The sequence below is a fragment of the Mesocricetus auratus genome, unplaced genomic scaffold (assembly GCF_017639785.1).
Source record: "Mesocricetus auratus isolate SY011 unplaced genomic scaffold, BCM_Maur_2.0 Super-Scaffold_100009, whole genome shotgun sequence".
In the NCBI taxonomy this organism is placed as follows: Eukaryota; Metazoa; Chordata; class Mammalia; order Rodentia; family Cricetidae; genus Mesocricetus; species Mesocricetus auratus.
Genome location: NW_024429193.1, coordinates 68,282,963 through 68,296,515, shown reverse-complemented (window position 1 = coordinate 68,296,515; position 13,553 = coordinate 68,282,963). Strand labels below are relative to the sequence as shown.

The following is a 13,553-nucleotide window of genomic DNA, read 5'->3' as shown; positions in this document are numbered from 1 at the left end:
ATACACAGAGCAGCCCAGAGGAGCCCTGTGGGATTGGGGCTGCCCATGCAGAGGTTCCTGTCACTTCACCCTCACAATCAAGCCTGGCCCTGAGCATTCGGAAGCCACAAAAGCATTGAGACCTTTGTCCTAGAGCTGCCAGAATTGGCCCCCGGCTTCTCCAAGGCTCAAAAACTGGTGAATAAAATGTCTATCACACGGTCTTGAAGTGAAGCTATATAACTTTTGCAATCTCAGTCTTCAGCTTTCCCCCACCCCCAAACCCGGACCATTTCACACAAAACTGAGCAGGCCTTTAAAGTAGCCAATTGTTCATATATTAAATAACACAAACATGGTACTTTTTAAAACATTTATATTTATATATATAAAATTAAATATATAATATATAGTGTGTTTGAGGCTAAAAATATAGTACACAATATTTTTTTTAAAAAAAAGGAAAAAAATGTCAGAATAGGAAAAGGTGTAAAGGACACACAGATACACATTGCTAAAAATCTATGATGGTTTGTCCTAACAAAAATACTTTTTTTTTTTCTCTTAGTTGTCATCATGGATCCATTTATGAGGATTTTGGTAGAGAAAATTTGACTGGCATCAGAAATGGGGATTGCAATCCCAGGAATGGCTGGGGTAGACAGTTTGATCCCAAGAGCCCTGGGTGCCCTGTTAAAAGTGGAGGCAGCATGACCTTGTGGGTCACTTTTGCTAAGGAGTCTACTTCTGTTGTATCAGCAAATTGAATGTTCTCTCTCCAGAGTGCTGGTGTTCCCAGGGTCTACCAACAGGTCCCGAAACCAAGAGAAGAACCAGGCCACCAGTTTGCAAAGGCCAGTGATTGGGGGGTAGCATCTGCTAGGATGGGTACTAAGACGGGTAAGATGTTCTGTGCACACAAAATTATTACTATCGTAAGGGTAGGCTTGCACCAGAAGTTCCTGGTATGGCCTCTGTCTTCTGTGCAACAATTCTTTTCCTCTGGGAAAGGGCCCTGGGGTTCCCTCACAGTGATGCAGGAAGTCTCAATGCTGTACCCTCCTCTCAAATCCCTATTCTGCCATGCCACATGCCTCAGGCCTCTCCACTGGCCAAAGGGTGGTGTCACAGGCAAGCTGCCAAAGGTTAGTCAGCATTGGCCAGAAAACACCGCCTTCAGGAGAAGGAAAAATAGCCCGGGAGGTGGGGAGGACTGGGGAGAAAGGAATGTTGGGTTTGGGTGACAGTTTTACAGTCTTCACAACAGTCAATGCCTCACCAATGGAGTCTTGAGGTCCGTGTACCTCATGTTCTGTTATCATTCACCGGTTCTGTAGGCACACAGCAAGCCTGGGCTCAGAGTACACAGAAATGAAATAGCAGGGAAGCCAGGTTTTTTGAGCCTGTGGTGGCTTTGGGAGGTCATGTTATTCACCCTTAGGGACAGAACTACTCACAGAGCAGGCTGAGGCAGTGACTGAGACTCCACATGTCCAAACAGGGTCTTTGGCTTTAACATGAGTCTCTATAAATCCCAATTGCCTAACATTGCTATGTAGTGGGCCAAGTACACAGGGCCACCCAATTCCATCTTAAGGAGCCCAGGAGCCATGGCTCCTGACAGAACACCCACAGGTCAACAGAACGCAAGGGGGCAAGACAGGGGTCAGTGTGCTCCATCCCACAGGGCAGGGGACGTTCCTGTCCACACAGCAAGGAGCGCAGCTGTCAGCATGAGGAAAGCGTGTCACCCAGACTCATGTGAGTGGAGCTCATCGTTCTCATTCCGATGCCAACATCTGCTTCCATTCCTGGCTACTTTCCTTTCTCTCAATAGGTTTTGTTTCGTGCACATTCTGTGGTTAGTCTTTGGGGGACCAGGACTCGGCAAGCAGGCTGGGCTCTCCACAGAGTAAGGTTCACCCAGAGCCACAAGGGCCATATGCAGAGTTTATGTTAAAGCCACTAGCCGCTTCTTCCTCTACCAGCTTCCCTTTCAACCTACAGGGAGGGGTTAACTGCTCCTGAAGACCCAGCGGAGGGCAGCTTCCCCATCTTACCGAGTCCACACGGGGCAGTCTGCAGCCACACTAAAGGAAACTGGGCCCTACCATGATCACAGCAACCTGTTGAACCTAAGAGGAGAACAACACAGATTGCTCCATTTCACTCAGGGTTAGGGGCGATAGGCAAGCTCAGGAAGTTGGTGGTACAGGCAGGGCGTCTCCCCTGCCCCGACCCTCACCTTGATTGCTTACTGTCCCTGAGTTTTTGATGGATGGGCAATCCCAAATTCTGCCTCCCCAGATGAACACAGCCAACACAGAACAGTTGTAGGTAAAGACCAGAAAATCAGAGGCAATGAAAACAGAAGTCAGATCATGGTTACTCAGCAAATGGCAGCTGCAGAACGGGGTCATGGACCTCTTGATTCCTGGTTCCTTATTCTTTCAACTAAGGATCACCAAGTAATAGGGTACCGGCATGCTGCTATCAACTAGCTTCAGATGGAAGAGCCCTGTGATTAAGGGGCCTTCAACTCCCCAGACACGCAATCCCGCTGGTTATTCTGCAGGGCCCAACTCGGATTCTGACTGTAGAATCTGGGTGGTAGGAAACGAGTCTGTCTCAGTGGTGTTTCCTGTGCTGTGTATGGTGCTTGATACCCACAAATTTCCGGCAGGGCTTGACCTTAGCGATGTTCTTGTTTCCATGGGAGGGATCTACTGCTTAAATCAGGGAGAAATAAGAGAAGCAAGCCAAACCCCAAACAAGATGATTATTTTAGGGAGTATTGCTGTTTGAAATGCCACTCTATTTAGATTTTAAAGTGTTTGGATCATCCACGGCTTGAGGTGTGAATGAAAATTAAAAACTTGCATGAATTCATATTCACAAGAACCTACACTGTAAACACACTGTCTGCCTCACTGAGTTCTCAGGAAAGGACTCCGGGAGTCCTCTGAACTGGACTATAGCTACGAGCCTGTCAGTGCTGCGGGGAGGCCCACTCTGTGCAGACGCGCTGATTGGAGTAGAAGGGAAAACTGTGTGGCAGGCTGGGAATGGACCTCCTTGATCTCTGAGTATTACCCGGTCCTTATCAGAAAGGAGAGAGCTGACAGTATCACCCCACAGGCCCATATAAGGTTAGTGACGACTGTGGCTGATGAACTCATGGACATGATTAATGAATGGTGACCAATGAGAAAGGGCAAGGAATACTCTGGGAACACTGCCTCCCGTCATGCAGGCCTCAGTGGGAAGGCGGACAGTAGGCTCTAGAATGGCAGTAGACTCCAGATGGGCAGCGGTTTCTTGGAAAAGTGAGCCTGAATCAGGAGTTACAGAATCTTTGGTCAGACGGTGGCAGATGAGAAGTGGCATGGAATGTGAGAGAGAGAGAGAGTGTGTGTGTGTGTGTGGTCGTGTGTACGCTACATGGGAAGAGACAGCATGGGTTGTAGACTACGATGCCTGCAGTGTTCTGCACTGGGGGCTCCAGCTAGATCAGTAAGAAGTTTCCTGTAGGGCCATTTCCAGGCCCCCTTCCCTTCACACCCTCTCATTGGTCTCTTCCTAGATGCTAACACAGGACAATCTAAAGCTCACAAATCGCTGCTCCCCGCACAGGGACAGCATCACGAACCTGACACTCAAGGCACTGAAAATGGAAGAAGTCTGATTGGCCTGGGGGTGGGGTAAGGAGGAGACAAACCCAAAATGTGCCTGGATAAAGTATTTACCGTGCCACCTGCAAGGTGAGTTCTAACTAGGTTGAGTCCCAGTGTAGGACAGTAGCGTCTGGGGTTCAGGACTGCTTAACTCTATCAGGACCCAGCAGCAGGCAGGTCTCGCCATTGGGACGTACGTACACAATAGATTCAGAGCGCTTGGAGACTTAGAATAATGCAAGGCGTTAGGAGCCTGGTGGAGGACAGGTACCCCTTTCCTTTCCACAGGGACTGGCATATGGTGGGGAAACCTCTACAGCTTTTCTTTCCGAATGAGGTTTTTATTGCCTTTGAAAAAAAATAGCTCCATGACACCTCTGCCCTACCCTATTCTCCAAGGCTCACGAGTAAATACCGAGAAGGAGCAGATAACATGAAAGAAGAAGGCTGGCGTGGTTCTGACTACGGTTGGATCAGGGACTGCCAGGCAGCACACCGTGGTCCCTTGCCCGCCCACCAGGACACATCTGGCTGGTCCAGCACGAAGCAGAGTGGAAAGGGAACGGTGCTACGGGTGATTTCTGGAGCCCTCCTCACTAAGACAGCCACAGACAGCAGCTGCTGTGACTGGCATTTTGACCCCAACTGACCAAGGATTGGATTTGAACTCCCTGTCCCATCTGTAATCTCCTGAGATGGGGAAAATTAACTTAAGTATGAGAGAAATCAAGAGAGGGACTGGTAGGCTGCCCCGCATCCCAGCTGCCTGGACTAGAGCCACCTAGGCCAAAGCTGCCCACCTCAGCACACCTCCATGGCCACGTGTGGGAGATCAGAGGAGCAGGACAGAAAGGAAATGATAAAGTGTGCTCGTCTCTCCTCTCCTTCCCCCTCCTCCCCTCCCCACCACCTCCAGTTCCCTGTGCCCAAGCCTGGTCAGGAATGAACAAAGGCCAGTAGAGACATCCTCCTGGAGAAGAGCTCAGCAGGTCTAGGGGACTGGGGCACGCCCAGAGCACCATCCTTGGGATGGGGTGTTCCTGGGAGACCTGCTCCTTGTTTGTGATGGCAGGAGGAGGAAGGCTGGGTCCAAGAAAGGAGCAATGAGCAATGTCCCTGAATGTCAGGGAAGAGCTGGGAAGCCTTCTCCTCTGCCCCGCAGAGATACCCCAGCCAGACTCCAGCCTCTACACGTGAGTCTGCATGCGCTGCTGAAACCGCTGGCCGTAGTCTGAGTGCTGAGAGGTGTAGGAGAATCGCGTGGCCGTGGCATACTTGCCGATAGGGTCATAGGCCTCATAGGGGGTCCTCTCCAGGCCAGAGGGCGGGGCCTGGGGGTAGCCTAGCCGGTATGTAGGATACCCAGCTGCCCCAGGGAAGGGGTGGGAGTTGAACTTCTCATAGTTCTCGTAGGACAGCTGGCTGGTTGTATCGGTGCCACCAGGAGCAGAAGGGCCAGAGGGTGGGGGCTCTGTGCCATAGTCAGAGGCAGGGGCCCGGCTGTAAGTATTGAGCTGGGCGTAGCCACTGGAGTGAGAGAGGCGGGATGATGGGCGGCCGTCAAAACGTGTAGGGCCAGGGGCGCGGTAGTCGGCATACAGCACTGCCCTGGAGGAGGGGCGATCTTCATGGGCACGCACGTTGTAATAGCCGTTGGTGGGATCCTGGGAGGCGGTGAGAGAAGGGATAAAAGTGGAGTCTCCTCCGGTGTAATAAAATCCCAAATGGCCTTCTGCCCACGCCCACCCCGACCCACGCTCTTCTCACCCCTCCATCTCCTGTTCCTTCTGCAGCCCTCCTGACCACTCCTCCCCGGATGCCCGCCCCGCCCCCCGTCCCACGTGTCTTGCTTCAATGCCGCTTCCCACCTTCATCTCATACTCTTCCCGCGTGTCGATGGTGTCACAGCGCAGGTCCTGCTTCAGATCCACGTCGTCCTTAAAGGACTGAAGAACAGGGGCGGATGTCAGGGGACAGACACCGCTTTTACCCCCTCCCCGCCTTTGCCAACTCCACGCCCAGAGGCCACCTGCTGAAGGAAGCCCTGGGAACACATCTCAGTAACGAGGAGGCTGAGCCCAAACTCTTCTACAGGTCTCCCTCTGTGTGAGGAGAGTCGGCCGGCGGGGAGGAGAGATTAGCTTTGCATAAGTGTGTGGAAGGGTGCCAACGCGCAAGTGTAACTTCCGGTGGGAGGGTTGGCACACAGGACTTGGGGTGGCAGGCACAGATTAAGCTCGCTGAAGAAGAAGGGGTGACAGAAGATAGTAAAACCTGGTGGAGCTGGCCCTAGGACGCTGAAGAACCTAGGCCAGCGAGAAGCGTGGTCCTCACCGAGTAGATGGCCTTCATGACCCGAGTTGCGGTGGATATGCTGGCGGTATCATCCTCCCGGTCAGAATGCATGGTGAGTGGCTCCCGATTCACCGTCTCTACCTTGATGTCCAACTTCCTCAGGGTCACATCCTTTCGACCTAGGACACGGAGGTGTGGGCGGTCTCTGCAGCACCGGCTTCCAGCCCCCACCCCTTGATGTGACCCTGAAGGGTAAGGTTGGGGGATGAAGGGTTGGTTATGGCCGCACGGCGCCTGTACTCACTGCCTTTGCGGCGTCGGTAGAGGAAGAACACTAAGGCAACAAAGAAGAAGATGACCAGGATGCCTGCGCCAATGGTGGCCCCAGCAATGATACCCACAGGTAGCACTTCTATAAACAGGGGGCGGGAGAGAAGGAGTGAGGATGCCGCCACACGCAGACCTGAATACTTGGCCATGAGATACGGTGCCAACCCTAGATTCCGTACAAAGCTAAGTTTTGCCTGAGCTGGGCTGTGTTGATGTCTAAGTCCAGGCCACACTGGAGAAGATCGGGGCTGAGCCTGGATTGAGATCTGGGCTTTCATTTGGCCAGAACTGATGTCAGGGCAGTGTTCCATCTCTGCCATCAGTTTGCCTAGAGCTGTTTTGCCCCTCCTTTTAGCCCACCTACCCGTGAAGCTAGGCCCCGCCTTCCTGAGCTGGGCTTCTGTCTGCAGTCAGCTCTCTCCAAATTCCAACCTGCCACATCTGTTCCCACCTCCTCTACGACATTTCTTGCCTGCAACATTGCTCCATCTGCACTTGCGGCGTCGATGGTCCTCTCTAGTGCCCCTGCTTCTCTTAGCTGATACCGAGCCCAGGAATGCTCCCTCAGGCCTTCTCTCTCTTTCTGGAATTACTAGCTGGATCCAGACTCTGGCTATGGATCTGGCCCTCTAAGATCCTTCCCACATTACCCTTCTCTGTTTCCCATACCCACCCCGCAGGTATCTTTAACTAAACCAGACATTTCCCAAGGGTCTTCTGTATCTCCTTTTTCAATGACCGTTCTCAAAAACAAACATTATTTTTCCTTCACCAAACATCTCTGTCAAAATCTAGATACCTTCTTCATCTTGCCAAAGGTACCTGGAGAGAATATATCCCTTCTATAAAACCAAGGCCCCTTGAAAGGGTAGTGGAACCTTCAAAATTTACAAATATCCCCCATTTAATCCTCTCAATAACTTGTGTTAATCTGTCACATGCAGCATTTAATTCTTCTCCGTCTGAATTATTTTGTTTCTACTATCTAAGTTCCTCCACTAAGGTGAACGTTTCTTGTGGGCAGAGATGACGCCGTGTTCACACCTGCAACCCTTTCCTTCAGAGCTGACATGTAAAGATGTTCAGGAACATTTATGGAGTAGATTAATTAGCTGAGCACTATAATTGGCTTCTGGCAGAGAGGCCAGAGAGAGAGAAGATGAAACTTCAGGCTACCCTGAGTAGGCCACATAGCTGACCTCGTTCCTCCAGCTGGATGATGGCAGTGCCTGGCCCGAAGCTGTTCCAGGCAGTGCAGTTGTAGTGGGTCTGAAAGTCAGCCTCCATGACGTTGTTGATGGTGAGCGTGGACAGCACGCCGCTCCCTGAGTTAGTCCTCTCCACGGTGTATCGCTCAAGGGTCCCCACCTCTAGGAAGTTCTCCTTCCATGCCCATGCCTGGGGGAAGGGGGGAAGGCAGGAAGGACGTAAGAAAAGAACACTAGAAAAAGCACACTGTATCCCACTCTTAGGTAGCCTTACCCCAGGGAATGTGTTGTCCCCAGGCCCAACAAACCTCCGCCCTGAACAACCCGTGTCCCACCAACTGCCGCAAATCCTAGACACTGCTCTTCCACTCCCGCTCCAGAGGCTGTGGCTCCCACACAATAGACTTCTCCAGAGAGACTTTAAAAACTGCTACCTTGAGACTTATGTGCCAAGTATCCAGGAACCTGCTTCTGCAGTGGTCCCATGCTGTAAGAATGACACTGTGTGGCATCTTGTGATGTGGAGGCAGCTGAGCTAGGGAGCCAGTATTTGGACCTTGGGTGTGGCAGGGACTTTAGTTCCTACACCTCCCACTCCAGAGCAGCCACGTGGCCATGCTTTCCCCGCCTGGGCCTCATTTTCCTCGTCTCTGAAACAGCAGATGCTGGCCAGTAAATGGCAGTGCTCAGCCTTGGGATTCTCACTGCAAATGAGTCTGTCCTACCAGCCTTACCACGAACCAACCCACAGAAGCCTGCCTGGCTCTCTGGAGATGCGTCTGCCTGCTCTTAATTATGAGCAGGGAGTCAAGAGGAGTGTCCCCCAGGCCTCCCATCCCTGACCGCCCCAGCCGAGGCATTCCCAGCCGCGTGTGCCCGTGGCAGAGGGGAGGCTAAGGGAGAGGAGCAGCCACGTGTTGGCTCCTTTCCAGAGATCAGTCCTCCCAGCTCTATGAGGCAAACCTCCCGGGAGCCAAAGCGTCTTCTGCCTAGGCAGCTGTGGTAATGAAGTATCCCTGGGCAGCCCTGGAGTTAGCCAAATGGTCATTAAATGTGATGAGGGTTTTGATGGTTAGTGGTCACAGGAGGAATTAGTTGTTTATGGTACAGGGGAGCAAAGAAAATGATGAGCAATGGTCAGGGACTTGTGGGAGGCAGACAGGAAGAGAAAGAGTGGGACAGGTGGGAGGGGGAGGGGAAGAGAAGAGCGGAGACGAGGGAACAGAGAGACAGGACCCTCACCAGGAATGAGAGGGAACCCGCCGCCCCCTGGCTCCAAGGAGCTCGGGCCTTTACAACCACTGCTGGAATGACTTATCTCGGGACACGCCTCCCCTTGGAGGATGAGGAGCTGAGGTCCAAAGCACCGATCTGCTCAGGGCCACACAAGTAAGGGAGGAGGTAGGATGGGAACAGGTAAAATGATACAGAAACTGAGAAGCCAGACGATTACAAGGCCAGAAGAGGGTGGGGAGACGGAAGCTGCAAGTCGGAAGTGGTGAGGAGAAGCTGGACGGGAGAGACGCATCAGGGCTGCCTGCTAAGCTGGGCCAGCACTCACAATCCGATCTGGGGGTGGGGTGCTCCCGATGAAGCACTCCACCTTGCCACCGTCACCTCTCACAGCGAACTGCACTGCCTCGCTTGAGATGATAGGGGGTCCTGCAAGCAGGAAGACACGGTCAGGCCAGGCAGTCGCTGTAAGGCTTGCCCCCACCCCCCGGGTCTCACCCACCTAGTGCACTCACCGTTTACATAAAGCGGTACCTCTCGCTCAGCCACTCCGATTCGGGGCACGATGGCCCGACAGGTGTAGGTGCCAGCATCTGCCTGGGTCACTGACTTCAGCAACAGCTGATTGCTGTTACTCAGGACCTGGGCAGAGAGATTAGCCTCGGGTGGGGAGCCAGGACGCCTGGGCCCCTAGGTGGGCGAGGGCCCCGCATCAGAGGCACGGGAAAGAAAGCACGAAGAGTCGCACGTGAATTCCCAGAAGGTTAAGGGGTTCCTGAGTCTGGTTGATCTATCCCCTGACTCTAAGCAGGCTGGCAATAAGGGCGCCGTCTGTACCGGAGCGGCAGATGTTGGCTACGGCAAATGTCAAAGTCCTTTCTGATGATCTGTTCCCGCTTTAGTTACCAAGCCAGGTAAGACAGTTTGTTCCCAACTTCCTCTGTACAATCCTAGCTCGGGCTTTCTAGGAGGGGTCTTGAGAACTTTGCCAGCTCCGCCACCGCCCTGTGCACCGTTAAAGCACTGACCCCCTGACTGCTGCAGAATGCCACCCGTCCCCTTCATCCTCTCCACCCCTAGTCCTAAGCCAAGTCCAGGAAGGGGACAGCTGGCTGCAAGCGTGCCCTTCTCTCCCAAACCCCACCGCCCTAGGCGTGTTCCGGTCTGGACCGGACAAAACAGTCCTGAGCCCTCCCACTGTCTCCACAGCACCTGGATGGCCACGCCCCTTCCTCCCAGCACTCAGCCCAGGCCGGCCGAGGGTTACCATGTTTGAGTCCTTCTTGGTCCAGGTGAGGGTGAGGGGGGGATTCCCAACCCAGACACAGGTGAGGGTCACATCAGAGCCAATGTCTGTGGTGGTGGGCTTTGGGTCAACTACAATCCGGGGCGCAACTGAGGGAGGGAGAGAGAGGTGCTGGTCAGAGTCGCAGGGACCTGAGGGTCAGTGCCAGTCTGCCCCTTCTTTTCTGCTCTTGTCCGGGTTCGCTGCTGTCTCCCCGCCCCCTGTACCCAGGGTGAAGGCCCTGCTCGGTCCCCGCCCGCTCCCACCCTGCTCGGTCCCCGCCCCCCCCCCGCTACTCACAGTGAACATTCACTAACGTGCTGACGTTAGTGCTCCCCACTTTGTTGTGGACCTCACAAGACACAGGCTCCGTGAAGAAGGAGTAATCAACATTTGTCTCATAGCGACTCTCGTGGGCATCTTCAATGAGGAACCCGCCTTTGGCCCACCTGGAGGACGAGGCAGCACAGAGGTCAGAACTCGGGACTCTCTCAACCCCGCTCGGGGACCGTGGCCTCCCCGGTGGCTCCACCACCACTCCGTCTCAAGGGCCCCTCCCCATCACTGGCATAGCACCCCCAGACCCCGACCCTCTCACCTGTAGCCCAGGATCTCAGGGTTGGCGGTGGCCTGGCACGTAAAGATGACTCGCTCGCCCTCCTGCACCGTCTGGGGCTCAATGGACAGAGTCACTGTAGGAGGATCTGCAACGCAAGGGAGAGGAAGACAGAGTCTTTTCTGTCCCGGGCTTCTCTCTTTCCCTCCGTGACAGATGTATCCACACCACTTTGAACTCAAGTTTACAAAACATCAGTTATCACCTTCACTCTTTCTACAACAGCCTTTCCAGGGCTCTCGCTAAGAATGACACTGAGGAAACCAAGTCTTCAATGGATGTAATGGCCCAATATGGCCACTAGGTGCCGCTGTGAGTTAGTTTAGCTTATGTAGGGGCTAGAGCATCCCTGACTAGGAGGGATGCATGAAACAGGAAGGCATGCTCTTCTTTAACACTCACAGCCTCAGCAAGCAGATGTGATACCCTACTCAGTGCTCCATGTACCAGCCATCGTTGCCCGCGGACCACACCAGGATCCTCATTCTGTGCTTCTAAAACTGCCTATGTTCTGTCCCATCTCATGTCCCCTACCCAGTACCCCACTCACGGTGTACATCGAGCTCGATGGATGTCTCCTTGCCATTGGGTATGGCCTCGTTCATGCTGCGGCAGGTGAACACACGCCCGATGTCTAGGTCTGTGGGGTGAATGAGCAGCTGGCTGATCGTAGTCTCCCGTTTACCATCCTTCAGCAGTTCCTGGGCAGAGGCGAAGATAGAGTCAAGAGAAAGTGCCCTCCTCTGCTCTCAGAGAAGCCAACTGAAGGATAGGCCTTTGTGGCGCAGCTCCTTCCCTGTCCCGGCTTCTTCGTATGTTAAAGAAGTATGCTATTTTAAAAAGCTCTCTGAAATCTATGGAAAAATCGAACAGGAAGTAGTTTCCCTCTCCACCATGGCATCCCTCATTATTATACCTTACAGTAGTGTGGAGGGCTCATTACAACAGACATACCAATATTGATATCTTACCACTAACTGGGGTGTATGGTGCACATGAACGCTTACTCTCTGCGGTATGATTTCCCTCTGTGTAACCGAGCCTTATTCCTGGAAATCTCGAGGCCCACAGTTAAGTTCTTCCTCTTCTAGAAAGTCCTCCCAGGCCAGCCCAGACCTCTCTCCCGCCTGGACTGGCACCATGTACAGTTAGAATGTCTTACATTTGGCACCATGTGTTACAGTAAGTGCAGGGCCAGATTCATCGGCTCAAAGACTCACTGGCTCAGTGACATCCCAGGCCACGTCCTATATTGTCACCTACCCACGGAAGCCACGCTACGGACAAGAATAAGGCCTCTCGCTCAGACAGCCGTGCACGCACCTTTACGTGACCAGTGCGGCACCCAGCTGAGGCAAAGCACAGTGGTGTTTTGGAGCGCCACAGCCTTAAGTGAATCCGCAAAGGAGAGGAGCCGGCAACAAACGGTATTAACAAATCAGCTTGTCTGGCTGCCAAGGTAATGTAAAAGATGTGGCCCCTCCCCCAGGAGGAGAACAGCAGGTTTGCTGGTGAAAATGATTGGCTCCACTGGGGTCAAATAATCATTTCTCAGATGGTGACACTGAGGCCATGAAGGAGAGATTTGCCCAAGGCCACAGCGGTCAGTCACTAAGAGCTAAAGCCAGAATCCGAGCTCTCCATCCTCATACTCTAGGAACACAGGGGGCGGTTTCTCTCCCCGCTGGGAAGTGTCACTGTGCCCAGCACAGGGCTAGGAGCACTGCAGGCCGCAGCTGGCAGAATGCTTTACGTTCTGGATTCCACCACCATTGGTGTTGCCATGTGACTCCAGGTAAGACACTCGATGCCTTTCTCTGCCGTGCCTTCCCCATCAGAGAATGTGCACAACCCGGCTTCCACAGCTCTCAGCTGTGCTGAAGGAAGAGGGCCAAAGAGATCAACACGGGAGCCAGACTCGGGTACAGAATGCCAATCCCGCTGCTTGCTCTCTGTGCGACTTGGGTCAGGCACTCGACTTCTCTGTCTTTGTAAGTCGGACACAATGATGCCTACTTTGTGGGACTCTACTGAGGTTTAAGAGAAGCCGCCCATATGGTACCTAGAACACAGGAAGCACTTCGAGAATGGCACAGTGACCCTGGAGTCCTTTAGGAAAGGAAAGACAACCTGGAGCTGGGGAGCGGGCAGGTCCTCACCGTGCTAGCCACAGCCCCCTCCTGCTGTGTCCCATCCCGGAACCAAATGATGGTGGCAGCAGGCTTGGCGTTAAAGGCTCTGCACGTGAGGTTGTGGGGGGTGCCTGCTTGCAGCAGAATCACAGGGCCACCATCAATCTTTGTGTCCTCTGGAGGAACTGGAGGGAAGAGAACAAAATCAGCTCAGGATACAGCCAGCTGTGCCCCCTGCCTAGGAGGTGTCCTCCCATCTGTATGGGTCCCTCACGGTCGGGCAATGCTACCCCAGCCCAGCTCGCAATCACTACACACAGTGCTTAGGAAGAGGCTTCACTCAGCCCACAGCTCGCCGGTTACTCTTTCTCTGCTGTTCTCTGATGCTGTACTCACCACTGTTGCTCAAGGGTCCTTACTTCGATGGAAGGCTATCTCAGATCACACCCCAGGGAAGGAGGGCATCTTTCATAGGACCCCTTCCATCTATCCCTTCCAGCTGCTCCCCTGCCTGGAATGGCCAGATGGGCAACCCTACCATTACCCTTTAGAAGGTTATTTTCTCCATAGCAGTTAAGACTGTGCTGTTCTGCTCAGACTCATCTAGAGACCACAACCGCCTGTTGAATGAACTCCAAACCCTCCAGTCTCCTGTTTTAGGGTCCACAAGTCACGCCCTGCAGACCCTCACCTCCTCCTTTGCTACTGCTGTTTCCCCACGGGGCATGGCCTCTCCCAGAGCAGCTAGCTGTGGAGGAGTTACCACCCCGGCCAAATCCCGGCTGATGCGGAGAGTCCGTG

At 53.4% G+C, this 13,553-nt stretch overlaps 1 protein-coding gene across 5 annotated transcripts in view; it reads right to left on the bottom strand.

Moving 5' to 3' along the window:
* Positions 1–338: 338 nt before the first annotated feature.
* Positions 339–13,553, bottom strand: part of Kirrel1 (kirre like nephrin family adhesion molecule 1) — a 97,942-nt gene continuing 84,727 nt past the window's right edge. For 3 of the 5 annotated variants that reach the window (XM_040752556.1, XM_040752551.1, XM_040752552.1), the window contains 12 exons: positions 12,780–12,937; positions 11,171–11,321; positions 10,603–10,708; positions 10,305–10,453; positions 9,987–10,114; positions 9,235–9,409; positions 9,048–9,148; positions 7,478–7,676; positions 6,253–6,360; positions 5,988–6,127; positions 5,522–5,599; positions 339–5,317 (listed from right to left, as the gene is read on the bottom strand). In XM_040752556.1, coding sequence (XP_040608490.1) covers positions 4,841–5,317; positions 5,522–5,599; positions 5,988–6,127; positions 6,253–6,360; positions 7,478–7,676; positions 9,048–9,148; positions 9,235–9,409; positions 9,987–10,114; positions 10,305–10,453; positions 10,603–10,708; positions 11,171–11,321; positions 12,780–12,937 — 1,970 coding nt within the window. In that variant the 3' untranslated portion in view covers positions 339–4,840. Of the gene's footprint in view, positions 5,318–5,521; positions 5,600–5,987; positions 6,194–6,252; positions 6,361–7,477; positions 7,677–9,047; positions 9,149–9,234; positions 9,410–9,986; positions 10,115–10,304; positions 10,454–10,602; positions 10,709–11,170; positions 11,322–12,779; positions 12,938–13,553 lie in introns of all 5 variants that reach the window. The other 2 variants (XM_040752554.1, XM_040752553.1) reach the window with 2 other exon arrangements.